Raw genomic sequence first — 26,274 nt, 5'->3', positions numbered from 1 at the left:
GGCAGATGATGGAATTCATCTTAGCGTGACCCTGCCCAGCCTCACAGTCTTCCGTGTGTCACAGTTGCATGCAACACAGCCCTTTCAGGTGATGTGCTCTGGCAGGTGTGGAGCAGCCTGCTTTTGGCCCTGCTGTTCCTGGGGCTTAGGACACTTCCATCCTCCCCATAGTGTGCTCACTGCTGCATTGGCTACTCCTAACCGCACGCACTTGAACATGCGTGTCCTGTACCTCTAACAGTTCCTTCTCTCCATGCTCCATGGGCGTGCATTTGTATCCACTGGTGCGCCTGAGCAGCAGCTTTGACACGGGAGGTGGGGGCAGGTGGAGATGCTGAGAGCTGTGCCGGTGGTGGGGAGAAGGGGACCTTTCCTCCAGATATAAGCCCTCCTGGTTATTCTCAGGGGAGCAGATGCTCAGACTGGCCCAGAGGAGAGGCTAGGGAAGAAGCCTGGTGACTAGCCTGTTCTGTGAGGTGGAGCTGGCCTTCTCTGTCTGGGTGAGCAGAGTTGTCCCTGGGCAGGTCTCACTCTTATCAGCTGAGCAGACAGTCTGGACCACCCGTGAGCCTGCCCTGGGACCCTGGGCGTGCCCCTCCAGGCAGGCTGCAATGAGCACATCCACAGTGGGAAACGTGTGTTTGGGCAACGGAGACTCCTGGCATATTCTTTCATGTACCTATTTTATCCCTGATATTTTATTCTAACGAAATAAACGATAAGCTCCACTTTGTTCACATAAATAATGTGACCTGGGGGTGCCAAGGAAGTTTGAGGATCATTTGCAGCAGTTGGAAAGAGTGAAGCAGCTCTGAGGTGTGTGGGTCCACAGGTCCTCCTGTGGGCTCAGCCTGCCTCTGTCCAGGGAAGCTGGGGACAAGGGGGCCTCTGGGTCTTGTCACTGCTCCTTCCCTTTTACAGTAAGGACACCAGGTTTCCCAAGTGTCGGAGGAGGGCTCTGGACTACCTCATTATCAGTGGGCCAAAGTGACATGAAAGTCATTAAGTATATTCTGTATTTATTGAGCTCCTATTGTATGCAAAGATTGCTGTGAGTAGTTTGCTGGCTGCCTCTTTCTCCATCCTTTACCCTTTTTTCTTTCTTGCTAATCAGCTCCCCCTTCCATTGCTTTTTAAAATCTACCAGCAGGGGGCGCCACATCTGGTGCTTGCTCAGGCAGAGCTGGCCCCAGGCCAGGGCCCAATGCCCTTAGCAGGGTGAATGGCCATATTCTTGGGCCCAATTAGCATTCCTGGTGGCTGCTGACTTCTCACTTTCAGTGCCAGCCAAGCCTCAGGTTTGTCTTTCCCTCTGGGGTTTTGTACCTCCTGCATTTTCTAGCAGGCTGCTTCTACAAGGGGTTTCGTAGCCTTTTCTCCTAAGGATCTGAACAACCAAAGAATACCCCAGAGATTGAAATTGGCAGCGGACCTGATAGCTAAAACAGCATGGTTTGGCCCCACCCACTGTGGCACCTTAGGGGCCCATGACCATCACACCTGATGTCCCCGTTGCGAATCTGTGACTGTGGCCTTTGTCCCTGACTCCTGAGCCTCTGATCATCCTACAGCCCGCCTGCTGCCGCCTGCTGTGGAGTGACCATGACGGTATTTCTAGCAGCTCCCTGCTGCTGCTGAGATTTTTTTTTTTCCTCCACATTTTTCCCCCTTTTAAAGAAGCTGGAAGGATTGTGCAACAAGTAATCTGAGAGTCCTGGGAACAGCTGTCCTGGCAGGAAGGAGGGCGAGATTTACAGTCTCAGAGCCGCCAGCCTGCAGGCTCTCAGGCTCCGGCAGTCCAGCCCTGGCGGCTCCCTCGGCTGCCTCCAGCTCCTTCCTCTTCCCAGGCGCCCTCCCCACCTTGGGTTTTACGAGCCTCTCTTTTGACTTCGTGGTCCTGACTTTTCCTTTGCCTTCTGTGTGCGCTGGAGAGCTCTGTTGGAGGCCAGCTGAGAGCTTTTACTTTTGGGAGGGACCCACCCTGTAGGTTTGTGCCCTGCAGCTCAGATGCTACAGGTTCCAAAGTGGGAGCCTGTGCCCTGGCACCACTGAATGTGGCCATCTGCCACCCCCATCCTGCACAGGAACCTGCACTTGCTCTCCGGGCAGCTCCTCCAGCAGCTGCTCGTGCTGGGTCCATGGAGCTGGGTAGATTTCTCTGACCAGTTACAGGTGGTTCTGCCTTGTGGGGGATGGGGCCTGGTGGGGGGCATTGAAGGTATTTCTCTTGGTGTTTGGGGGCTTAATTGTTTTGCCCTTCTTCTTCTTGTGTTTCCATTTGGATTGGTGCCGAAATTCCTAAGGGCCTATATTTGTCAGTTCTGCCGACACAGCCCCGAGACATGAATCACCAAAAGAAATTGAACCAGAGGCGCTAAGTTGGGGCTAGGGCAGTGGTACGTGGACTTCTCTCTGGCCACTGTCCATAGACAAGGATGCTGCTCAGGACATGGGGGCTGGTCCTTGGGGCAAGGCCACTTCAGGGAGGCAGTGCGTCCACAGACTGGGGCGGAGGGGGTGTTTCTTTTCCAGCTCTGTCCCAGGCCACTGTGTGTTCCTCCTCCTGTCCAGCAGCATGCAGCACTGCTGACCAGTCCCACCACATCTTTTGAACCCAGCTGTTACTTGAGTCGTGGTCTTCCACTGAGCTTTGATTCTGGTTAAACTCTGAATCTGCTTGAGGGACAGAAGGCGGTGGTACAAGTGCCACCCTCCCACTGCCCCTGAGCCATCTTAAGCTTTCACCCCATCACATTGCTGATGTCTGGCTCTTCCCAAATAGAAGAGTGCCACCCACAAATCTTTTTGGGCAGGGGCGGCCACACAGTTCCTGTCGCTCTCAGGAGCACCCCTGGCCTGGGCTGGGACAGGCGTTCAGGGAATTCTCTTGGACTTGGTTTTGGTCTTTTAGTTGCAGAGGGAGCACACTCCAGCTATTTTAGTCTCCTGGTTTCCTTTTCCCAGGATCGGAGCATGTGGGTGTTTCTTAATAGCTCCAGGGGGAAAAGGAATGCTTGATGTTTTGGAAAGATTTGAGCTGGAAAGTGCAGACAGAGGCCATGGGGCATTCTTCCCAGACAACCAGCCTCAGCTTCCGACCCCCTGGGGTCTTGGAAGGACTCGGTTCCAGTCCCATCTTGGGGCCTGCTGCTGCCCACTCCAAGGGTGTGACGCACGCTCTTGGGGAGGGGGTAAGTCCCCTGGTGGGGGTGGGGGTGGGGGTAGGAAGAGATCTGGAGGACGGGGCTATAGCCAGTCTGCCTGCACTGCCAGGTGACCCTCACACTCCTATACACACGCAGGGACGGATTTTAGGGCTTTGTGGGTGAAGGTGAGCCTTGTGGAATGTGCCTTGAATGAGAGACCAGCCGGTGGGCGGGTTTTTCTCACATGCGCACTTGGGGACCATGGGAGTGCAGTGTTGGTTGCATCTGTGACTAACAGAAGTATCTGCTCTGCTATATGGGTGGGAATGAGCCCCACATCCCCTCCCCGGTCAAGGGGAGCTGCATTCGATGCCTGGGACAAAGAAAGGACAACTTTCTTCCTCAACCTGTTTTTATTTTTTGTTTTTTCCTCCTTAACAGTGTATGTAACTGGCTCCTCTTTTTTTTTTTTTTTTTGCGGTACGTGGGCCTCTCACTGTTGTGGCCTCTCCCGTTGCGGAGCACAGGCTTCGGACGCGCAGGCTCAGCGGCCATGGCTCACGGGCCTAGCCGCTCCGCGGCATGTGGGATCTTCCCAGACCGGGGCACGAACCCGTGTCCCCTGCATCGGCTGGCGGACTCTCAACCACTGCGCCACCAGGGAAGCCCCCTGGCTCCTCTTCTTATAATTTTTTTTGGTTTGTTTCTTGCGGTTTATAGGAATGCAGAGGTGAGGCTGTTAGCTAGAGGTCCTGCACTCCGGATCTCCTTTCTTAGGGTCTTTTCCTTCCTCCACCCAAACCGTGAGGAAGGGTCAGTATCACCTCCTTGAGATAGACAGGTGCAGAAAAGCAGACCCTGAGAGATAAGATCAGAATCAGTGGGTGCGTAATGCGCATGGCACACCAGGCTGGTCTTCAGAAGTGATGGCAAGGAGGACAGGCAGGGTAGCCTCTTAGATGCAAAGACCAGTAAAGGAAACACCAGCATGCACTCGGCGCATATGGAACTTGTTACTGGAAGCAGTTCTGTCTAGAAGCATAAACAGCATTAATAGGCTCAGGCGGTTCTGGAGAAATCCATGCGTGCCAGGTCCGAGGCCCTTATAAGGGAAAGGTGGGTCTGTCCCCACCTGCAGCTGGCCAGGCAGGGGGTGGAACTCCTAATCTGTGGCGCTATTCTCTCGTGCCCTGACAGCAAGCAGGGCACAAGAGGCTGGCTTGGTCTGCAGTTCTTCTGTTCTTATGACTTGAACGGTACATTCCACACCATTTCTCTCACACTGGTTTCTCTCTCCCTCTATGTAGGTCCTGCCTAATCATTGGACACGGACTCTTAATAAAACGGTCTTCAGTTCCAGATTCCTTCCCAGCAAGCTATAGCTTAAGTCCATTTTCTTCCGTGAAAGGGACAGGACTCCATCAAGTTATGGAATTCCTCAGAGCCCTGGGCCTGTCCCCTGGGGTGGATTAGTCATGTCCAGCAGCTCACGCCTAGTCCCGCCTCCGGGAAGGCTGCCTGCCTGGCTGCCCGCCCGGGCCTCCTGTGTAAAGACTGCCTGGCTGTCCTGCCCCGCCTCCCTGGTCGTCTGGGGTCTTCTGGGTGGGTGGCATCTCCCAGAGGGTGATGACAGTCCCCCCTGCACACGCATACATGTGGTGCTGCTCCGTGTGCAAGGCCCCAACACAAATACGTTTTCTCTCCTCATCCCTCCCTCTTTTTGGGGGACTCTGGATCCTAACTGCTTCCCTTCTGGACCTTGCAATGACGTTAGCCCAGGGAAGATCTCATTCACCCTAAGGAAGAACACTGTAACATCTAGAGTTTCCCCAAGTGAGGAATGGGGCTTTAGAGGCGAGGCCAGCTGGACCCAAAGGCTCACTGGGGCTGTCCCTCAGCATGCCTTCTCTCTGGTGACCTGTAAGGCTCCATTAGCCAGAGGCTGTCACCAGCCACAGCTGATTCACAGCCCCCTGGAGTCCTCCTTTCTGTTTTCATTGTTCCCACTGTTTCTGTTGGGCATTTTCCCAACTTCTTTGGCCTCTTCTCCTAAAGTCACACAGGGAAAGTACTTCCTAAGCTGCCTTCCGATCCCTCCCTTCCCAGGTACTTAGAAGCAGGCTGCAGGAGCTACCAGGCAGGCCATTAGTGAGGGGCGTCTGGGGAGGTGTGGCCATGTAGCCAGTTGACCTGGCTCCTCTAGCCCATCATCCTTTCCTTTGGTGGGGGTTGGGATCTGGGCTAGTGACAGGAAAGGGTTCTTGAAACCCAGAGCACTGGACCAGTCAATCGTGAGGGCATCAGAGCCTTCGGGCCCTGTTCATGCACATGCAAGTAGTCTCCTAGTCTTCAGTCCCCTAGAGTGATTACAGCTGCTGGGGATGGGACAGGTCAGGGTGGCCACATATTCCAGCCCTCTGAGAGGCACTGAATAGGCTTTTTTTTTTTTGCTCTAAAAATAAATGTGGGCCCTTTTTTGGTCATGAATCCAGCATCTCAACAGAAAACTGCCTGACGTGAAAAGTTCCCTAAGGAATAGCATCTGCATTTCAGAGAACTTTTTTTGTTTTATATATAGTTTGTGTGTACTTCTTCAAGGCCTAACCATCTCCTGGCATCTTGGAGTCTGCCTTCTGCTGGAGCTGGAAGCAGGCTTGAGGAGGTGCAGTTGGCCACCGCCTGTGTGGAAACCCTGGCACCCCTCCCCAGCTCCTTGGGGCCTTGGGCCCAAGCAGCTCTAACTGCCCCAGACTGGCCTTGGCCTTGGGTTCCAGGTTCAGCCTCCCCAGAGCCTCCAGGGCCCTGCAGTGATACTTGGGAGTTCCTAGGCTGCTCCCTGATCCTGTAGCCGGTCAGCTTCCAGTCAAGCTCATTCGCCAAACAGACTATTTTGAGCTGCCCTTTGGCCTGTCCCTGATGTGTTCCCAGTACAACTCAGCCTGGCTAGGGTCAGGGAGCTTCATGCCCGGAGATTCCCACAGGACAGTTGGGAAGCTGCTGGCATTGTCTTTCTGGGAAGATTCTGCTGTCTTAGAACAAAAGTCAGGCTAGATTCCCACAGTGTCGGCCTGTATGCCTCCCCACCCCTCCTTCCCACTCGTGTGCACATGGGCTGTAGCCACGGGCCAGCTCTCCTGTGTGGTCCTTGCACCCTCGCTGTCCAGGGATCCCGTCCTTCTTGCCCATGGGGCTTCCGTCTGGCAGAGAACCTGATCTTTAGATTCAAGCTGTCACCTATGCCCAGTGCCCCAGGAACAGAGCAGAGAGAGCAGAAGCCCACTCACTCCTTGTTGTCAGCCTCCAGCATGCGGACGGTGGGAGGTGCCAGCCGGGCCTGAGGAGTCGCTGTAGGAGGGGTGGGAGGCCTGGGCGTCTGCTGGTGCTGAGGCTCCCAGCCGGTTCAGTTGAGGGGCTACGCACCTCTGCCCTTACCTTCTATCCTGTCTCCTTCCCTTGAGTTGTGGGGGAGTGGGGAGGAATCAGTGTTTTAATCAGATTTTACAAAAACGTTTTAATTCTTTGTACAATTACCATCCTATGTAAAGATGAAACTTGTGTTGAGTTCAAGATTTTTATGGAATAAAGATCACACAGTACTTGAGGCCATCTTCATGTAACCCTTTCTAGAGAGTTTTGTGTGGGGGTGTCTTGGGGCTGGTGTGTCGTGAAGTTGTGCACTTCCTGTCTTGTCTTCCTACCAGTAACTCCAACATGAGGCTCAGGACACGTGAGCCAGATGTGGCTGTCCCAAAGAGGCTCCAGCACCCCTTGGTCCCCACTGCTGGCTCCTTTAGTCCTCTGGTCCTGGTGTTCTGCTGCGCACCTCCCACCTTCTCTCCCACTCTAGACCTGCCCCTCCCAGCAGTTCTGTGGAACCCTGGGATGGTACTCCCAGTGACCTTTCTAAGGCAGCTGAAAGCCACTCCCTGGATCCTTAAGGGCCCCATTGCACTTTTTCCCCTCTAGTTCACAGGTGGGCCTCTCTGCTCATGGCTGCAGGGAGATGGTGAGGTTTCAGAGCCACTGTCCCTCTTTTGTGATGGAAAAAAGTGTTTCCCCCCAAGGCCATGAGATGACAGGCCACCCCTACCCTGCCCAGCCTTCTCCCCATGACACAGTGGCCTCTCCTGGTCAGACTTGACCCATTGGTCCCCTCCCTCCAAAGGCATGCCAGCGTGCAAGCAGCCGCCCCCAGCCTCCCTTGAGCTGCAGTTTCTGTTACTGGAATCCATGCTGGGAGAGGAGCCCAGCCTGGAGGAATGCCCCGGCCTCTTTCTCCCACTCCCTTGGGTCAGCAGCCTCTGTGTACCGTGCTTTATCCCTGTGTGTGTAGGGTCCGCTTGGTCCTGGGCCTCCAGCTTCTCCTCCTCCATCCTGCGGCTGCCAGACGCCCTGTGGCCTGATCCTGCAAATCACCCAGATGGTTCCCTTTTGTATGTGTGACCCTCAAGAGTGTCCTCACCAGCTTTTGTATGTGACCCAAAGAGTTCTGCACCCAGTATCCTGGCATCTCTCAAGTCTGGGTTTGGGGCTGGGCCTACAGTTCCTGTGTCCCAGGTGTCCCTAGTCGCTGCCATTTGTATGAGACATGTCTAGCTGCTGAGTTTTGTGTCACTGTCTTATCACTTGCATGGAATGGTGAGCTCTTGGAGGGCACAAAGTCCCTTCTCATCCCTTTTGGTGACAACGTCGCACCAAGGCTGTGCACCTCACAGAAGTTTAGCACGGCCTTCCATGAAGCAGCTACCAGTGGAGCTAGCCCCGCTTTGGGCAAAAGCATGTGTCCTCCAACACCAGCAGCAAGAGCCAGCACCCTGGCAAGGAGCTCAGGGAATGCCAGGCAAAGCCATGAGGTGCCTCTCAGTGACAGGAATCCGAAAGGCACCATGGGTCCCACCTCCCACCTGGTGGTTGGTGACTTCATTTCCTAGCCCTTGAGCACTGGCTGGGCTTTCTTTCCTCCTCTGAGGTTTACACCCAGCAGTGTTTGGCAAGGGACATCCAGCTGGCAAAAGTTCCTTAGCATAAGCTTCTAGAGTGGGTGCAGAGGGAGTCATGCTGGCTCTTGCACACTCCTCACCCCAGATTTATCCACACAGTGGTGGCAACAAGCCATTGGCTCCTGAGAAACCGGGACACACATACTGCTTTCTCCCTGCAGCACATTAACTGTATCCCAACACAGGGACTTCTCTGAGGCCGGTCTCCTGAGAGGAAGGGGAGTCTGAGTCTGGCCAGTGGCCGCCGCCTCTGCTGGCAATGACATTGAGTACCTCCCCCATTGGCTCCTGCGTCGTCCAGGGAGGCTGGCTGGCTGGCTGGCTTGCTTCCTTCTCTTCCTCCACAAAGTGCTCATGCTTGTCAGCACTCTCCTCACCTGTCCCATGGCTCTGTGGCCAGGCCTTGGCCCATGCTGGCACCAGTGGTCTTTCTCACCCCAACTCACGCATCTGTTTCCTCTGGGAGGATGGGAAGGAGCGAGCCTCAGAGGGCAATGCAGTTGGAGGCCACCGAGTTGTTACTTTTTAGCTGTGTGACCAGAGCAAGTCCCTTAACTTTTCTGAGCCTCACTTTGCTAATTTGTAAAATGGACAAGATCATTTCAAACACCATGGTTGTTCCAAGGCAAAGCAGGTTGGGGTGCAGGTGCTCAGGTCACTGTAGAGGCTTCTGATCAGCAAATTGGAGGAGACGTTGGGCAAGGAGGTTTCTCGTAGCTCAGTTCCCAGTGCATTCGGGTGTCATCTTTTAAAGGAGCTGGTAGTCTGGAGATTGGCAGGCAGCTTTTCAGGCATGGTCCCTGCTAGGAAAAAGCAGCAGGCAATTGGGTAGGTGGCACCCCACATGTCTTTCCCTCCCCTGTGACCAACTTCCATCCCAGACGGAACCCAGCCACCCTCCCTCTCACTGTCACCGGTCCTTCTCCTGAACTCATCCTCTGTTTTCTCCTTGCTCTGCGTTCAAGGCCAGCTCCCAGTCTTCTCCCCCGTAGGCTCACCACCTTCTCTTTTCCTCCACAGAGATGGCTCCGAAGTCAAAAAAGAAGGGGCACCCCGGGAGGGAGCAGAAGAAGGTATGTGGTTTCGGGGGTGTCCTTTAGCAGGTGAGCAGTGGCCACCTGCCTTTTGGGGCCCAGGAGGGACCCTGTGTCTGACCCAGACGGGTTTAGCCTGCCTGACGTCAGCCTATCTGTCTGTCTGTCTGCAGCACCATCACCACCACCATCAGCAGATGCAGCAGGCCCCGGCCCCCGTGCCCCAGCAGCCCCCACCGCCTCCCCAGCAGCCCCCACCGCCTCCACCTCCACAGCAGCAGCCCCCGCCCCCGCCGCCTTCCATGCCACAGCAGGCAGCCCCTGCGATGAAGTCCTCGCCTCCGCCCTTCATCGCCACCCAGGTGCCCGTCCTGGAACCCCAACTCCCAGGCAGTGTCTTCGACCCCATTGGCCACTTCACCCAGCCCATCCTGCACCTGCCGCAGCCTGAGCTGCCCCCTCACCTGCCCCAGCCTCCCGAGCACAGCACTCCGCCTCATCTCAACCAGCACTCGGTGGTCTCTCCTCCAGGTGAGCTGCAACCACATCCACAACAGTGTGGGGAGGTCCTCTTACCACAGTGACAGGGCACTCTGGGCGACCTGCAGAACCCCTCTTAACCTCAGTTATCTCTAAGGGGAGGTTAGCAGCTTCTCGGGGCCATTATGGAAATTACACAAGAGGCCCCAGAGCAGGCCTTGCACAGAGAGAGAGTGTTTGGGTACAGAAGACACTGATTCACATCTTCTGTTGGGCCAGGCGTGGTGTGAGATGGAAAAAATACGTGATCCTCTGTAGCTCCCAGTCAGGGATAGGGGTTTGGGAGGGCACACACCCTCATCCGAGAGTGGACATACCTGTGGGAATCAGGAAAGACTTGCTCTGGGACCTGAAGGGCAAGTGCAGCAGTTGGAGGGAAGGGAAGGGAGGAGAATTGGGGGTGTGGAGCACGGGGTAGGATGATGCTGGTGAGGGGCCTGATCCTGTAGACCTCCCTGGATGCTGTCCTTATTCTGGAGCTTTTGGGAAGCCAAGGATGGTGGAGAGGTTGCCAGTTGGAGGGAGACAAGTAGGAGGTCAGGATGGAGGAGAAAGGCTGGACCGGGGGCCACGGGGTGTGTGAGCCTCACCACCCTGCTACTGTGTCCTTCCAGCTTTGCACAACGCACTGCCTCAACAGCCATCACGGCCCAGTAACCGAGCTGCCGCCCTCCCCCCAAAGGCTGCCCGTCCCCCGGCCGTATCACCTGCCCTGGCCCAGCCTCCCCTACTCCCGCAGCCCCCCATGGCTCAGCCCCCCCAAGTGCTGCTGCAGGAGGATGAAGATCCGCCTGCCCCACCCCTCACCTCCATGCAGATGCAGCTCTATTTGCAGCAGCTGCAGAAGGTGCAGCCCCCCACACCACTACTCCCTTCCGTGAAGGTGCAGTCCCAGCCCCCGCCCCCTCTGCCCCCCCCTCCCCACCCCTCAGTGCAGCAGCAGCTACAGCAGCAGCAGCAGCCACAGCCGCCACCCCAGCAGCAGCACCAGCCCCCGCCACGGCCCGTGCATATGCAGCCCATGCAGTTCCCCACCCATATCCAGCAGCCCCCGCCGCCCCCAGGCCAGCAGCCCCCCCACCCACCCACGGGCCAGCAGCCACCCCCGCCGCAGCCCGCCAAGCCTCAGCAAGTCATCCAGCATCACCCTTCACCCCGGCACCACAAGTCAGACCCCTACTCAACTGGTAAGTGTCCTCCCACCAGCACTACCGTCCTGCTCCAGGGTTCTGGGGAGGCTGGTGCTAGGCCCAGAGTTTTGTCCTCAAGAAGCCAGATGGGTCAGTTTGTGCTGCAGGCTGAGATGGGCTCAAAGCTGAGCCTCGAAGGCTCTGGGTTGGTTGGAGAGAGGCAGCTGAAAGGGGGCGATGATACTTGATGCAGTGTTTTAATCAGGTGTCCATCTTGCGTGCAAGCCGAGATGACAGATTAAGGCCCCAGTGGGCCATTTTCTTGGAACTCCTGGTCAAGAGTGTTAACTGTGCATTGTGATTCCTGTTAGGTGAGGAGGCCAGAAGCCCAGGGGAGGCACCTGCTGAGCCTCTGGGGATTGGGGCAGGCTTCTTGGAGGAGGTGACCAGGGGATGAGCAGGAGTTAGCTTAACAAACAGTGGGGTGTGAGGTCCAGGCAGAGCCAGGAGCAGGTCTGGGCAGTGTGGTCTGCTTGGGAACCTACAGAAACAGGTGCTCTGCTTTTGGTGTCAGGAGGCCCCCCTGGTGGAGCCGGGAGGGAGAATTAGCCTGAAGCTCACAGGTAGCCCACGACTCACCCAGGAATCATTGCTGTCTCCTGCTCCCAGTCTCCAGCCTGATCTAGATCTAGGTTGCCATTTTCCAGTCAACAGCATTGGGCAGGCCATGTCCTCTTGCCTTTCCTGGGCACTTGTTTTCTCGGTGTCTCTGACCAAAATGTTTCGGCTGACCATGGTAGGGCAGTGTTTTAGTAGATGCCTCATGGTGTGGTGACACATTGACGTTCCTGGACTTGGCATGTAGATCATGCAGCCTGGCCTGGGGGTGGGGGGTGTCCAGTGAGTGCCGCCTACAAATTGAATAAAGCTGTTGACTTTAGGCTGTGACTGCTCCTAAACCCAGCAAAAGCTGCCAGGTGCCAAGTGGATCACTGTGTACCCTGAGCTGAGAACAGCTGGCTGTCCTCCCTGGGAAAGACCAGTGGTGGTCCCAGCAGCTCTGCAAATGTGCCTGTTTTCCACCCTCAAGCAAGCCTGGGTTTCCTTGTGGAGACCAGTAGTGGGCAGGTGATGAGATGCCTTAGGAGGAGTCAGCACTTGTGGTGGGGCAGGGCAGGTCCCCTCTGGCTACCTGTGCTTAGAGTCTCTGGGCCCATCTCCCCCTGAGTTTCTGTGGCCTGGAATGAGTCACAGGGAGTGACGTGTGTTGGAGCATAGCTGGGGGCTTTGGGCCAAAGACCAAGTTGTTGGAGTCCAGGGAGGTTTGGCAAGCATCCCTGGGCACCAGGCCAACTTGGAGGCACCGCCCCTGAGCTACTGGGCTCCCCTCTAGGTGCTGCTGGATGAAGCCTCCAGCAGGCAAGAGATTTCTGCAAGTCATAGGCCTGAGAGCCTGCCGTTGCCGAGGTCAGCCTCAGCAGGTGCTCCCAAGGGAACCGCCCAGACAGGAGGCTGTTGCAGTCGTGTGTTTGCAGATTGCTGGCAGGCCCAGGCCAAGGCTGCCTGGGTCCCCCCAGCCTTTGGTTGGATGAAGGTGGGTGGGCTGGCCCACTTTCTGCAAGAACCATGAGCCCAACACCTGTTCTGCCAGTTCTGCTGTGGTGTAGGCCAGGTCCAGGCTTCTCCCCATTGTGTGGGCCTTGCAGGTTGAGTTGTATTGGGGAGGTTCCTGGGGATCTGGCCTTAGGCCCGAAGCAGCTGTCCAGGCAGACCGGCCTAGCCACATGGGGACAGCTGGAAGCCCAGGCTGCCTGCTCCGTGGGGTTATTGACATCCCTTGTATTTGACCCAGGCCATACCATAGGACCACCTGGAGAGCTTTTAAAAGATAATCAAGCTCAGATCCCACCTGGGACCAGATGTATCTGCACTTCCTACAGTTTCCTAATGGAAACTTTTTTTTCTGACACACAGTGGTTTCAAACACTAGGATTGCGCTCATGGCTCCACAAAGCCCTGCTGCACACTGAGCACAGGGCCTGACATGCAAGGGGCTGAGCCGTTGTGGGGCTTCCCTTGGGTTGGGAGGGCCTGGCTGGGCCCAGGGCTGGCGGCCTCCATACCAGACATGCTGATAAGCTCCTTGTCCCTTCTCCTAGGTCACCTCCGTGAAGCCCCCTCCCCGCTTATGATACATTCCCCCCAGATGCCACACCAGAGTCTGACCCACCAGTCGCCACCCCAGCAAAACGTCCAGCCTAAGAAGCAGGTAAAGGGCAGGGCCGGGCCACAGCCCCCAGGGATGGGTGCAGGCTGGGGCCAGGGGCGCCCATCCACCTCACCAGCTGCCATGGCTGTGCCGTCCCAGGAGCTACGTGCAGCCTCCGTGGTCCAGCCCCAGCCCCTGGTGGTGGTGAAGGAGGAGAAGATCCACTCACCCATCATCCGCAGTGAGCCCTTCAGCCCCTCGTTGCGGCCGGAACCCCCCAAGCACCCAGAGAGCATCAAGGCCCCCGTCCACCTGCCCCAGCGTGAGTGCCCTCTCTAATCCCAGCTGAGGTTGAGGCCCCCAGGCCTGCACTGGATGTGAGCCTCCTGTGGGCCGGTCAACCATGCCCCACTGAGGTGGGTTGGGCCCAGGCCCATGGGCTATTTCTATTCCAGGGCCTGAAATGAAGCCCGTGGATGTTGGGAGGCCTGTGATTCGGCCCCCTGAGCAGAATGCACCCCCACCAGGGGCCCCTGACAAGGACAAACAGAAACAGGAGCCGAAGACGCCAGTTGCACCCAAAAAGGTAGGAGCAGTGGACCCATGAGTGCCCCTCACCCCCGCCCCAAGGAGGTGCCTTGGCAGGTGTGTCCTCAGACTTTGGGCCTCTCTGGAGGAGTCCAGATGCAGCAGGATCCCTCACTGGCCCCCTGGTCTCTCTGCCTCGCAGGACCTAAAAATCAAGAATATGGGCTCCTGGGCTAGCCTGGTGCAGAAGCATCCCACCACCCCGTCCTCCACAGCCAAGTCATCAAGTGACAGCTTCGAGCAGTTCCGCCGGGCGGCCCGGGAGAAGGAGGAACGCGAGAAGGCACTGAAGGCGCAGGCTGAGCATGCAGAGAAGGAGAAGGAGCGGCTCCGGCAGGAGCGCATGAGGTGGGCGCGGGCTCTGGGCAGGTTGTGGGGCTCCCAGGGCTTGCACTCGTCCCCACGTGACACGGAGCCCTGCTCTGCTCAGGAGCCGAGAGGATGAGGATGCGCTAGAGCAGGCCCGGCGAGCCCACGAGGAGGCACGCCGGCGCCAGGAGCAGCAGCAGCAGCAGCAGCGACAGGAGCAGCAGCAGCAGCAGCAGCAACAGGCAGCTGCTGTAGCCGCTGCCGCCACCCCCCAGGCCCGGAGCTCCCAGCCCCAGTCCATGCTGGACCAGCAGAGGGAGTTGGCCCGAAAGCAGGAGCAAGAGCGAAGGCGCCGGGAAGCGGTGAGCTGGGGGACTCTGGTGGACACTGCTGGGTAGAGATCCACCCCTGGAGGAGTTGAGAAAGGGGACCCTGAACCTGGAGAGGGCAGGGAGGCTCTCTCCCCAAGAGGTGGGGTGCAAGCAGAGAGCCACTGGGTGGGTACTCAGGGCAGAGCTCCTTCTTATCTGCGCCATGCTGGCCTCTGGGCCTCAGAGGTGCTCTGGCCTAGTGCAGGGGAGGTTCTGGGGTGTGGGCCCTGAGGGAATAGCCCATGCTGGAGGTCAGGGGTGAGGGTTTGGGAGCCACAGCAAGGGCAGGACACCGAGTTTCACTTCCTCCCACTCTCCTCTCTCCTCCAGATGGCAGCTACCATTGACATGAATTTCCAGAGTGATCTATTGTCAATATTTGAAGAAAATCTTTTCTGAGAGCACCTAGGTGACTTCTGACTTTGATTTCCTGGCAAAACATTGACTCTCCATAGTGTTAGGGGCAGCAGTGGAGGCAGTAGCAGTGGCGAGGGGGTAACTCCGGGCCTGGCTCTCCTGCATGCTATGCCTGGGGCAGGCCTGATGGGCAGCTGAGGACTGCAGAGCCTATCTGCCTTACAGCCAGCCGGACGTCCCGCCACCACCCCCACAGGACGTCGGCTCAGAGCACGCCTCGCCACGAGCAAGTGCCGGCCAGACCCAAGCCCCAGGTCCCCGCGTGTGGGGCAGAGGCCCTCCTCTCTGCCAAATGTCTACACAGTATACACAGGACATCGTTGCTGCCGCCACCGTGACTGGTTTACTGTCCCCAAGAACGTGACGTTTGTGACGTCCTGCCCGCCGGGAGCCCTCCACACCCCAGCTGCCCCTGCCCACACCCAGGAGACTAGGGCAGGCCTGCAAGAGCTGGAGGTGGCGAGGGCGCTGGCCCACCCCCTTGCTGGCACTGACTTTGCCTTGAACAGACCCCACCCCTCCCTTCCTCTCCCCCCACAAGCCTTTAATCGAGAGCCGCTCTCTGTAAGTGTTCGCTTGTGCAAAAGGGAATAGTGCCGTGGAGGTGTGTGTGTGTCCATGGCAATCTGGAGCGAGGTGACTGTCACACGCGCGTGTGTGGGCCGGCCTCGCCCGGCGAGTGAGGCCACCAACCAAAGTCAGTTCCTTCCCACCTGTGTTTCTGTTCTTTTTTTTTTTTTCTATATATATATTTTTTGTTGGATTCTATTTTATTTTTAATTCTCTCTTCTCCTCCAGACACAATGGCACTGCTTATCTCCGAAATGGTGTGATTGTCTCCTCATTGAGCGGCGGCTGCCACCGCGCTGTGGGTAGTGTGTGACCGTGGCTGTACTGTGTAGTGAAACATAGTTGGCATATCTTTGTTTGAAGTTTGTTGGTGACTCCACCAAACTGGTGTAAAAAAACTCAAAAAAAAAACCCCACAAAAAAAACAAAACATACAAAACACACAAAAAAACTGCCTATATTTTACTCAGTTTCAAACTTTACTAGTCTATTTTTAATTATAAAACCAGAAAGCCACGTTTTCTTTTCTTTTTTTTTCTCCCCGCCATTCGTTGGCTGCTTCTTTGTTTTTTAACGTCAAATCTGTTTCTGAGTTGTTGTTGTTGTGGTTTTTTTTTTTTTTTTTTTTTTTTTTTTTTTTTTTACCAGGAGAGGAAGGGCCAGGGGACGTGGTGGGCGCAAGGGGCCAGGGGCCACAGGCCACAGACTGAGGCAGAAGCTCCCCGCCTGGCGCTTGGCCCTACCAACCGGCTGCCCCTTCCCCCCGCTTTTTTTTAATTTTATAATTGGAGCCCTTGGTGAGGTTCCATGTGCCATGAGAACCCACTCTACACCATGACGCTGGTGCCTCGGTGTTGGCCAAACTCTGGAGTCACTGACTGGTTTGACTTTCATACGGTGAATATGCATTTGGTCTGTACTGATCATGGAATAAACACATCTCTCTTTTTTAATGCTGGCGTCTCCCTGACATTTCTTTGTGAACCACCTACCTGTTGCCTAGGCTAGGCCCAGGGGCCCCCCACACCACCTCTATACAAGATCTAGTGACGGGGGACCACGTGTCCTGTCCCTACTGTCCCTGGGCAGGAGCTGACCCCTATAAGCTGAAGCTGTGTCAGGGAGCCCAAGTACCCATTCTTCCTGTGGACCCTGGCCTAGGTTGGTGGCATCTTCCAGCAGAACCTGGTCAAACTCCAGACAGTGTTCTTCCCCTTTGCCCTTCCTCCATCCTGGTCCCCCACTCAGCCAGAGGACTTGAGCCACTTCTCCTACCTTGCCTGCCTCTGCTGAACAACTCCTTTCATTTAAGCTCAGGGTTAACCAGTTATTCTTAGATAAGTGTACATCCCCCAAAATAGGATCCTCGCCCCCCACACCCCCAAGCACGCACACACACCCATTCCTCCCTGAGAAAGCTTGCCAGGTGGACACCCTGCCAGTCTGCCTGTGTACCCATCTGTACACACACGCCGCAGCCACAGGGCAAAGGCAGTACCCAAGAGCGGCCTCCAGGATGTAGGATGAAAGTATGTGATTTATACGTCTGCAAAGACACAAAGTGACTGAAACATTTCGAGCACTGTTTATTAACCCACATCCCACTTTGTGTTTTTCAACCAGAAAGACCCTGTATCTTGTGTTTGGAATCTGCCAAACCTCTCAGCTAATGGTGTAGTTCGGGCATTCAGCCAGAGACCTGCCCCGCTCCTGCTACACAATCCTGCCCCCTTTCCCTCCCACAGCACTTCCTCATAAACCACTGTGCTGGTTCAAGTGTGACTTATATTTTGGTTCCTTGGGGTTTCTTCCATCTCATCCCACCCCCTCATTTTTGTTCCGTGTTTTGTTCAGAAACTTCCCCAGGCCAAGTCTGACTGTTTAACTGGAGAAATGGTTTTGTCTGCACCTTCCTTCTAAAGATTTAATTCTGCTATGGCCCTTTCCACACCTCCCTGATGGGTGTTTCTCTTAACTGGGTTGTAATTAGAACTTGGATCTACTATTTAATTTCTCTGGCCATTTCCCAGTCTCTCCCACAGTACTAGAAATCTTAGTTCTATACAAGAGTAAGAGGTGTGTACAAGCCCATACTGTACTGTATGCACGGATCGCTTGGCCAATAATTATGTCAGTGAATCTGAGACTTGTATTAAACACCTTAGACATTTGTAGAAGGGAATTCGTAGACTTTTCACTTATATACTAAAGGTTTTTTTTTTGTGCAGTTCTCATTGCAAAAATAAACATTTGTACTGAATATAAAATTATCATCCTGTGACTACTGCTGTCTTTTTGCTTAAGGGTAGAGATTGGGTGGGGTGGGGGGGCAGTAGCAGGAACATAGGAGTCAGTGTTCTGTAGCAGAAGAAGGGAGGTCCACAGACACCCACCAGCCATGGCTGGTAAATGCAGCCAGGTTAGAGGACTCAGGAGGGATACCGGGATCATCAAGTGGTTGGAGAACTGATTTGATGGAAAACGTAAATGAAATCAAAGCCATGATACAGGCTAATCATGCAAGAAAAGGTGGGTGATAAATGCAAGGCAAACAAACGTCTGTGCAATATAGACGTCTCTTCGGCTCTGAGATGCATTGTTAATGAAGCAGAACCACATAAACCACTATTTCCCTTTAAATAGGGACCTATGGACTTACTTATGGTCCCAGGACAAATATAATGTTTAGCAGCCTTGAAAATACAAAGGTAAGGTTAACAGTGCTAGGTGTAAGGGAAGATGGGAGGTGATAAAAATGGGGTAAAGTTCGAGGAAACCAATAGGAAAACTAACCATGGATACAGCTCCTGCAGTGGTGGTGACAATGAGATAGTCAATGCCCCAAATTGGTAATCAAGAAATAGCCACATAAGCACATTTAGAGATAGCTAAATGTGCGAAAGAAGAAAGCGAAAATCGTTCCAGTGGCTGCCTCCGGTCGGAAGGAAAGATGGAGCCGAAGACTGCTGCTTTTCTCAACTCCTGGACTGCTGCTGAGCCAGCTGTTAGGCTTTAGGCAAATGACACTAAGTCATTTGCCGAATATCAGACTCTTGGTCTATAATACAGGAAGGTAATAATAGTACCTACACTTAATAGGGTTGTTATAAGGGTTAAATGATGAGCGACCTTGAAGTGTTCAGGATCTTGGGAGGAAGGTTGCGAAACTGGAGGAGGAAGAAGCTGCCCTGCTCGCCCAGTCTTGCTCTGCTTCCTCTTTCGCCCAGAGCCCCAGTGATTCGACCAGCCCTGTTCTCCGGCGGCCGGGGCGGGCCCTGCCCTCTAGGTGTTGGTCTCCCCGCCTTCTTTGGTCGCCACTGGCTGAGCCTCGACCTCAACAACTGCGGATTGGGTCCCGGGCGGGACCTGTCGCCTGCACAGCAATGACCGCCATTGTCCAGTCACAGCTGTGCAGGGGCGGGCCGACGCGTCCGCTGGACCAACTGGAGGCCGGCGTGGGGTAGAGGCAGCGGGACCACCGTTGGAACCAGGGCTTGGTGAAGGTGCTGCTAGGTCTCTCGGAGCCAGACCGAGGGGAGGGTCGCGCGCTCCAGGGCGGGGAGCCACCAGAGGGGGGGTGGCGACAGGGGCTCCCGAGGCCTCCTTTGGCCGCGGCGACCGCCCGAGTCTCCCTCCTAACCCCAGGCACGGCACTGCCCGTCACCCCTTTCCGCTTCCGGGCCCACCTGACCCGCCATATTAGTTCCGACTCCGCCCCTCCGTCTCATTGGCCCGTATCCAGGCCAACTCGCGGCTCATTGGTCCAGCTCTCGCACCCAAGTCATCCAGGCTCAGCCTCGGGCCTCCTTCGCCCAACGTTAGGGCCGCCTTCTCTAGGCTCCACCCTTATTCCCACCCTCCTAAGCCACGCTCCTAACCCATACAACGCTCCTAGGCCTAGTTGGGCCCGCCTTTCCAGCTGGTAGGCCGCACCTACCCTGCATTGCCCCGCCCCTTTGCGCTAGGCTCCGCCCATTTCACCCACTGCGCCCCCTGTCTCCCGTTCGTGCGGGACCTGAGCTCCCTCTAGACTTTAGACCCCACCCACACACCCAACTCGGGAGTCCTACTAGGCCCGGTCCCTTTCTTAAGCCCCGCCCAAGCCTTTCTAGGTCCCGCCCACAGTCCTAGCCCCTAGCATCCCTTCTCCCCAAGGCTCCACCCCAACCACCCGAGCCTGGTCCTCGCAGGCTCCACCCCCGCACCTCAAGCCTTGCTCCCTGTCACTGTCGCGCCTGTGTGTATACCTAGCCCTTAGGTGAGTCGTGCGCGGTGGCGGTTTCGGTCTGAGCCGCCCGCCTCTTCTCTCGGTGTGTTCTTCAAGCCCCGACAGCACGGGGGAGCCCCAGACCAAAGGCGGCGGGGTCCCCAGCCCGGATCCCGCCTCGCTGCTGCTGCCCGCGTCCCCCGCCCATACCCCAGACGGCAACGCGGTTGTCCCAGGACGCGACGACATGCCCGAGCTGGTGGTGACGGCGCTTCTGGCGCCGTCGCGCCTCACTCTGAAGCTGCTTCGTGCCTTCATGTGGAGCCTCGTGTTCTCGGCGGCGCTGGTGGCCGCAGCTGTCTATGGCTGCATCGCCCTCACGCACGTGCTGTGCCGGCCCCGACGCGGCTGCTGCGGGCGCCCCCGGCGTACCCCACCCGCCTGCTTGAGCGACCCCACGCTGGGCGAGCACTGCTTCCTGACTCTCAGGGTGAGCGTGCGGGGGCGCCACCGGGCTTTCGAGGATCAAAGAGCCTGTGTGGGGCCGGTGCGGGGGTGGCAAACGGTTGAATACAAGTCTGGGTGCGCACGTGGCCTGGGGGAAGAGGGGTATTCAAGCCCGGGGAAGAGGAGATTCCCAAGTCTCAGACTGTGCCTTCCCCCAGAGTTCGGGCCTGCGTCTGCACTATGTCTCCGCTGGACGGGGCAACGGGCCCCTCATGCTGTTTCTGCATGGCTTCCCGGAGAACTGGTATGTCTGAGGCCCAGAGGCCAGGGACCCACAGGGCTAGGGGGGGAGGTGAAGCCCGGACCACCAGGGCACCAAGGAGGCAGGGACAAGGGCTGGGCAGACTGGGCGTGCAAAGTATATAGGGTCTAGATAGGGCGCTCGGGGACAGGGGTCTACATGAAGACAGATGGGGACAGGAGGCCCTGAAGGGATGGGATGAAGAAGTATCCATGTTGAGGCTGCCCTGGATCCAGGGTGCAGTCCACCTGCTGCGGTTCCCTTCTGGGAAGTTCAGGGCAGGAAGGTGGGGTGGCCCAGGGCCCCTGCTGGGTGTAGGGCAGAGGTGTATTCTGGGGACCCTGACTCAACCTCCCTCCCTGGACCACCTGACAGGTTCTCCTGGCGCTACCAGCTCCGGGAGTTCCAGAGCCGCTTCCATGTGGTGGCTGTGGACCTGCGGGGATACGGCTCCTCTGATGCACCAAGGGATGTGGACTGTTACACCATCGACCTGCTGATGGCAGACATCCAGGATGTCATTCTGGGCCTGGGTGGGAATGTGCCCCCATCCCAGCCCTGGTGTCCATCACCCCTGCCTCACCTCTACCTGGCATCTCACTTACACTAGTTCCTCTCACCCCACCCAGGTTACTCCAAGTGCATCCTTGTGGCCCATGACTGGGGTGCACTCCTAGCCTGGAATTTCTCCATCTACTACCCATCCCTGGTGGAGCGGATGGCAGTGGTCAGCGCTGCCCCCATGTCAGTGTACCAAGGTGTGTAGGGGAGTCCGGGATGCTGGGATGTGCCTGTGTGAAGGGGTGTGTGTCTGTGCCGGCACTTCTCTGTCCAGTCAACACTCCAGGGGCTGGGGACACAGTGGGGAACCTGGGTCTCTTCCCCCGTGGTGCTCCCAATCTACAATCAGTGACAATACAGTGCTTACATTTTTGTGAGCACTTACGGGTTACAATTGCTTTGACAAGGAGCCTGCATAGAGTAACCTACGCAAGCATCCTGAGCTATGAAAGTGTTATTATCCCCATGGTCCAGATGGGGAAGCAGAGGGGAGAGAGGTTAATTTGCTTTCTTCTGGTAGGGAAGACATAGATAGCTAAGCAACTACAATAGCATGAGATGCCATCTCTGGCTACCCACTGTCCATCACATCACCTGATTTGAATTCCCAGAGTTGTAGTCATAGCTGAATGATCTTTCTCTTTCTTTCTTTTTTCTTTTTTTTTTTTTTGGTGGTGGTGTTTCTTTTCTGTCTCTGTCTCCAGCTTCCTGAGGGCAAGGGAGTTTTGTCTGTTCCAGTCACTGCTGTGTCTCCAGAGTCTAGAACAGGGCCTGGTACACAGTAGGTGCTCAATAAGTGTTTGCTGAATGAAGCAGGGGAAATGCATCCAGGCCTGGGTGGGGGAAGCACGCCAGTGGCTGTGGGGGCTCCCGGGAGCTGTGGAGGAAAGTGCCCCCATCCTGTGGGTACAGTGACCACTTGTCAGAGAGGCAAGCTGGTGCCTGGGCCAAGAGGAGCGTCGAGTGTCCTCACAGGCTCAGGCCGGTAGCAGTGGCATTCCTGAGTGTTGGCATATCTGTGTGCATGACCTGGGTGTGGGTAGAGTGCAGAGGTGTGGGGCCACCCGAGAGCCAGGCCTCATGCCTGCCTTCCCCTCCCCCCAGACTACTCTTTGCACCACATGGGCCAGTTCTTCCGTTCCAACTACATGTTCCTGTTCCAGCTTCCCTGGCTGCCCGAGAAGTTGCTGTCCATGTCTGACTTCCAGGTGCAGTATGGTGAAGGCCCAGGGCTGGGTGGAGGGTCGTGGGTGGGACTGAAGGCAGCATCCTGCTGTGTGCCCAGATCCTGAAGACCACCCTCACCCACCACAAGAGGGGCATCCCACACTTGACCCCCAACGAGCTCGAGGCCTTCCTTTATGGCTTCTCACAGCCTGGTGGCCTCACTGGGCCCCTCAACTACTACCGAAACCTCTTCAGGTAAGGCCAGACCCAGGGCAGAAGCTCAGGAGAGTTCTGGGGGTGCGGGTGGGGGCAGCCGTCCTTCTGCCTGTCTGTCTATCTTGATCACAGGACCTTTCCCCTGGAGCCCCAGGAGCTGGCCACACCCACCCTGCTGCTGTGGGGGGAGAAGGACCCCTATTTTGAGCAGGGGCTGGTGGGGGCCATCAGCAGCCGTTTTGTGCCAGGCCGGCTGGAAGCCCACATCCTGCCAGGCGTGGGGCACTGGATCCCCCAGAGCAACCCTGAGGAAATGCACCAGTACATGTGGGCCTTCTTGCAAGACCTGCTGGACTAGTGGCGCTCGCTCACTGACTTGCATGCACCCGGGCATTCTCACAATGTATTTACATGGGTGAACATCTGATGCACACAGGTGTGGAACTCCTAGATTGCACACAAGTGCGTCTGTGGGTGCCCTCAGGCACGCCATCCCCATATGCTCACACACAGTCATGAGTGTATGCATGTGTGAGCAAGCACTTTGACCCCAGGAACCAAGTATGCCTCTCTGTGGAGCTGGATGCTGAGTGTCCTATCTCTCCCCTCCATGAGGCCCCGCTCTTCTCGCCAAGGGCAGTGCCCAGAGTTGCGTAGACCATGAACTCTGACCTGGCTTCCACCTCCAGTCTGAGTCTTCAGCTAAATACCGCTCTGTCCAATATAGTACTGGTAGCCATGACTGGTTATGTCAATTTAAATGCCAATTAATTAAAATTAAATATGATGAAAAATTCAGTTCCTCAGTCACACTAGCCATATTTCAAGGGCTGAATTGAATCAGAGTAGAAAGTTCTATTGGACAGCGCTGGTGAGGGTATTCCTAGCTTAAGAGTAGGGGGCTGGCTCCTGACACCTCACCAAGGGAGGACCCTCATGGGCAGGCAGGTGGATGTCCAGACTCCTCTCCAGCCAGGCCCTGGGCAGCTCCCATGATCTCCCTCCTGGTCATGACTCCAGGCCTTATGAGGTCAAGTTCTCTAGCCACTGCCTGGGAAAGATCCCTGGAAAAACAGCTCTCGGGTCTGTTAGGATATGTGAGATTCTGGACTCGGCACAGGAAGGGACCAGCTCCCTGAATAGCCATCTGGGGTCTGAGGCCTGTCTCTCCAGTTCCTGGAATCTTCTGTTCCAAATTAACCATAGTTGCTGCTGATTCTTTCTGGGGACTCCTGGCTCCAGCCTCCAAGTGAGGGCCATACAAGCCGAAGGTGAACCACCCAGCCCCAGGCTGGTCACAGCAGTAACTTCTATCTCCCTAGCATTTTCCTGGCCTCTGGGAACACTGTCATGACTTGCAGCAGCGTGATAAATCAGTCTGGGGACCCAGCAGACCTCAGAAATACATTCTCTTATCTCTGGGATGGGCCTGTCTGGCCAAAGTCTGCCTGCTGGTCACCCCCTCTGTCCTCCCTTGTCCCCAACGTAACATCCTTTCACTCATCGTATGTGTCAGGAGCTGTTCTAGGCCCTAGGGATAGGGTGCAAACAAGGACACAGCCCCCATTCTGGAATTAACTGAGAAGAGGCAGAGAGAGCTATGCAGGTGTGTGACGGGGCCCAGGAAAGGCTTCCCTACCTGGGGGACAGACCTTTCAGGGAGTGGGAAGCAGTAAATAGGAAGGTCAGAGGCTGGCATAAGCTTGGGCTACTGGAGTAACAGCGTGGAGATTAGTGCCTGCTGGAGCAGAGTGAGGGGGAGGCGTGTGGATGAAGAGGCCACAGCCAGACCGCTAGGGGCTTCGAAGCGTTTGGATTTGATTCTCAAGGGGAGCCAGGGAGGGTTTTCAGCAGGGGAGGGACATGGTTTGCATTTTGAGAAGCTCCCTGTAGCTGCTGAACAGTCCCACGCAAGAGCGAGAGCGAGGAGACAGGCTCAGAGCTGCGCACAGCTTCAGGACCGGACGGTCCAACAGCCCCAACAAGAGCCGGGACCCCCAGGGCCCTACCCATCCCGCCCCCCGCCAGGGTGGGAGCAGTGCCCCTCTGGGGCCGGGGAGATGGGCGAGAGGAGGAGGGAACCCGGGACCTCATCTTGGGGCGAAGGTTTGGGGCGAGGAGGCCTGCGTGTAGGATGAGGACCGTGTGTCCAGGGGGGCGGTGGGTTTAGTGACCGTTGCCAGGGTGATGGGGAAAGGGCTGATGGTTAACCGGAATGGGTAGCGGTTGTCTGGGTGACCGAAGAGGCCCAGGAGAGGGCTGACGGGAGGCCTTGGACAGTTGCCGGGTGACAGGGTCCGCTGACGGTTGCCAGGGTAACGAGAAGGCGCCGTCTTCCTCCTCCGCTGCTGCAGGCGGGAGAAAGGCGGTGTGGTGGGGAGGGGAGAAAAGCGATCGCGTTGATTGGTCAGAGTCCTGGAAAGTGAGCCAATAGCGACTAGTGGCTCGGCCGAAACCCGCCTCTCCCAGCCTGAGCCAATACGGGAGCGTCTTTCTTAGAGCCAGGGGCTCAGAGACCTCATCACTTCATGAGGGTGCCGGCCCCCGGAGGGTTTGGACTCTGGCTGAATCCCCTCCCAGGCTCAGCAGCCTCTCCCTCTTCCTTCTCTGAGCTCCCGCCTCCAGATCACCTTACATCCTTTACTCACTCATCATTCATTCATTCGCTCACCCACTCATTTACCTGTCCTCGCTACCAGCTGTAATCCGTGGCCCCGCACCAGAGGAGGGACGGGGAGACAAAGCCGGGCAGACTCTCCCAGCCCTAGGTGGTCAGGCCTGAGTGGAATGAGGGACCGGGGGTGAGGGGTGGGGCACCTACCTGGAGGAGGGCAGGGAAGGCCTTAGAGCTGACTCCTGCAAGAATGTGCTCCAATCCACAGTAGCCTCCCAGGCACGGGTGATTTAGTATTTCTGTGAGACTGGGAGGAATGTTTGGGATGGGAAGATGTAGGATTACAAAGGGCTTCGAATGCCAGGCCAGGAGCTTGCTCCCCAGTGTGGTGGGGACCGCAGGGGAGGGTCCCGGACAGATCTGTGTGTCTGGAATACTACTTGGGGGTTGGTGAGGGGGCAGGACCAGGGACGGAAGATTGAGGGTGGGGAGGCCTGGAAGGAGGATGGGCATGGTCCAGGCAGTAGAGGATGAGGTCTAAGTCCAGCACTTGGGGGAGGAGCAGATATGCAGGGAAAGCCAGAAGCAGGTTTGGGGCATATTCAGCCTGAGGGGGCTGGACCCCTGAGGCAGGGACCTAGAAGCACCTTTGTCTTTAATGGGTTAAAGACAAAGATGACCGAGCAAGCATCCATGTACGGTGGGGTAGAAGGGCACTGAAGCTGGGAGAGAGAATGAAGTCTCCCCAGAAGAAAGTGGAGAACAAGACTGGAGACTGAGCCCTGGAGGCCCCCAACATCTAAGGGACAGGCAGAGGAGAGAAACCAGAGAGGTAGGAGGGGAAGCAGGTAAGCATGATGCCTCAGCAATGGGGGGTGGGTGGGCGGGAGGTCAGGAGGAGGGGCATAGCCCATGGTGTCAAAAGCTGCTGAGAGATTGAGAGGATTGAGCCATGCAGATCATGAGGGAGGAAACCTGAGAGTGGGGGCTGAGGACAGAGGGCTTGGATGCTCTGAATGTGGTTACACAGGGATGGGAGGGAAGAGTGGGGACCCCAGTCAGGATCCTGGAGGGAACAACTGGCACATTCAAATGGGACAGTTTGAAGCAGGTTTGCTTCAGGGACCATATACAGCAGGCAGGGTTTGGGGAAACCAACAGGGGTTAGTGCAGCACCCCCAGCAAGCACCCCTGGAGAGCCATTACCATCTCCGGATCCCCCTGACCTGACGGGGAAAGGGGAAGGAAGGATGTTAGCAGAACTCAGGGAGAGGTTTGTGTGGACTATGTGGACAGGGCCTTTGGTCAAGCAACACAGTCAGCCGAGGTGGTGACCCTACAGGGAAAGATATAGGAGAATTAATATCTTGTTCTCTCCTCCCCCCACCCCCACTTCATCTTCTGCCAGTGGCTCCTATTGGGCAAACCCACCTGGAAGCCAGAGGAC

General features: G+C 56.4%; 2 protein-coding genes across 8 annotated transcripts in view; both read left to right on the top strand.

Moving 5' to 3' along the window:
• Positions 1 to 17,531, top strand: part of BRD4 (bromodomain containing 4) — an 83,629-nt gene extending 66,098 nt beyond the window's left edge. For 5 of the 7 annotated variants that reach the window (XM_060093794.1, XM_060093791.1, XM_060093792.1 and 2 more), the window contains 8 exons: positions 9,167 to 9,219; positions 9,354 to 9,711; positions 10,335 to 10,907; positions 13,010 to 13,381; positions 13,515 to 13,645; positions 13,790 to 13,995; positions 14,078 to 14,318; positions 14,658 to 17,531. In XM_060093794.1, the coding sequence (XP_059949777.1) occupies positions 9,167 to 9,219; positions 9,354 to 9,711; positions 10,335 to 10,907; positions 13,010 to 13,381; positions 13,515 to 13,645; positions 13,790 to 13,995; positions 14,078 to 14,318; positions 14,658 to 14,726 (2,003 nt within the window). In that variant the 3' untranslated portion in view covers positions 14,727 to 17,531. The remainder of the gene's footprint in view (positions 1 to 9,166; positions 9,220 to 9,353; positions 9,712 to 10,334; positions 10,908 to 13,009; positions 13,382 to 13,514; positions 13,646 to 13,789; positions 13,996 to 14,077; positions 14,319 to 14,657) is intronic. The other 2 variants (XM_060093796.1, XM_060093797.1) reach the window with 2 other exon arrangements.
• Positions 17,532 to 18,772: 1,241 nt separating this feature from the next.
• Positions 18,773 to 22,995, top strand: EPHX3 (epoxide hydrolase 3). The gene is made up of 8 exons (XM_060092111.1): positions 18,773 to 18,817; positions 19,639 to 20,011; positions 20,187 to 20,272; positions 20,645 to 20,802; positions 20,899 to 21,027; positions 21,935 to 22,038; positions 22,116 to 22,252; positions 22,346 to 22,995. The coding sequence occupies exons 2-8, from the start codon at positions 19,769 to 19,771 to the stop codon at positions 22,569 to 22,571; spliced, it is 1,083 nt and encodes a 360-aa protein (XP_059948094.1). The 5' UTR covers positions 18,773 to 18,817; positions 19,639 to 19,768; the 3' UTR covers positions 22,572 to 22,995.
• Positions 22,996 to 26,274: the final 3,279 nt, after the last annotated feature.

Source organism: Mesoplodon densirostris, chromosome 3 (genome assembly GCF_025265405.1).
Source record: "Mesoplodon densirostris isolate mMesDen1 chromosome 3, mMesDen1 primary haplotype, whole genome shotgun sequence".
NCBI classification, from domain to species: domain Eukaryota; kingdom Metazoa; phylum Chordata; class Mammalia; order Artiodactyla; family Ziphiidae; genus Mesoplodon; species Mesoplodon densirostris.
The sequence above is the reverse complement of the archived record's forward strand: the minus strand, read 5'-3'. Positions and strand labels throughout refer to the sequence as shown.

Coding starts and splice junctions, on each gene's coding strand:
- EPHX3 (XM_060092111.1), top strand. CDS start 19,769: ATGCCCGAGCTGGTGGTGACGGCGCTTCTGGCGCCGTCGCGCCTCACT. Junction 20,803..20,898: donor GGATGTCATTCTGGGCCTGG/GTGGGAATGTGC, acceptor CACCCCACCCAG/GTTACTCCAAGTGCATCCTT. Junction 21,028..21,934: donor CCCCATGTCAGTGTACCAAG/GTGTGTAGGGGA, acceptor CCCTCCCCCCAG/ACTACTCTTTGCACCACATG.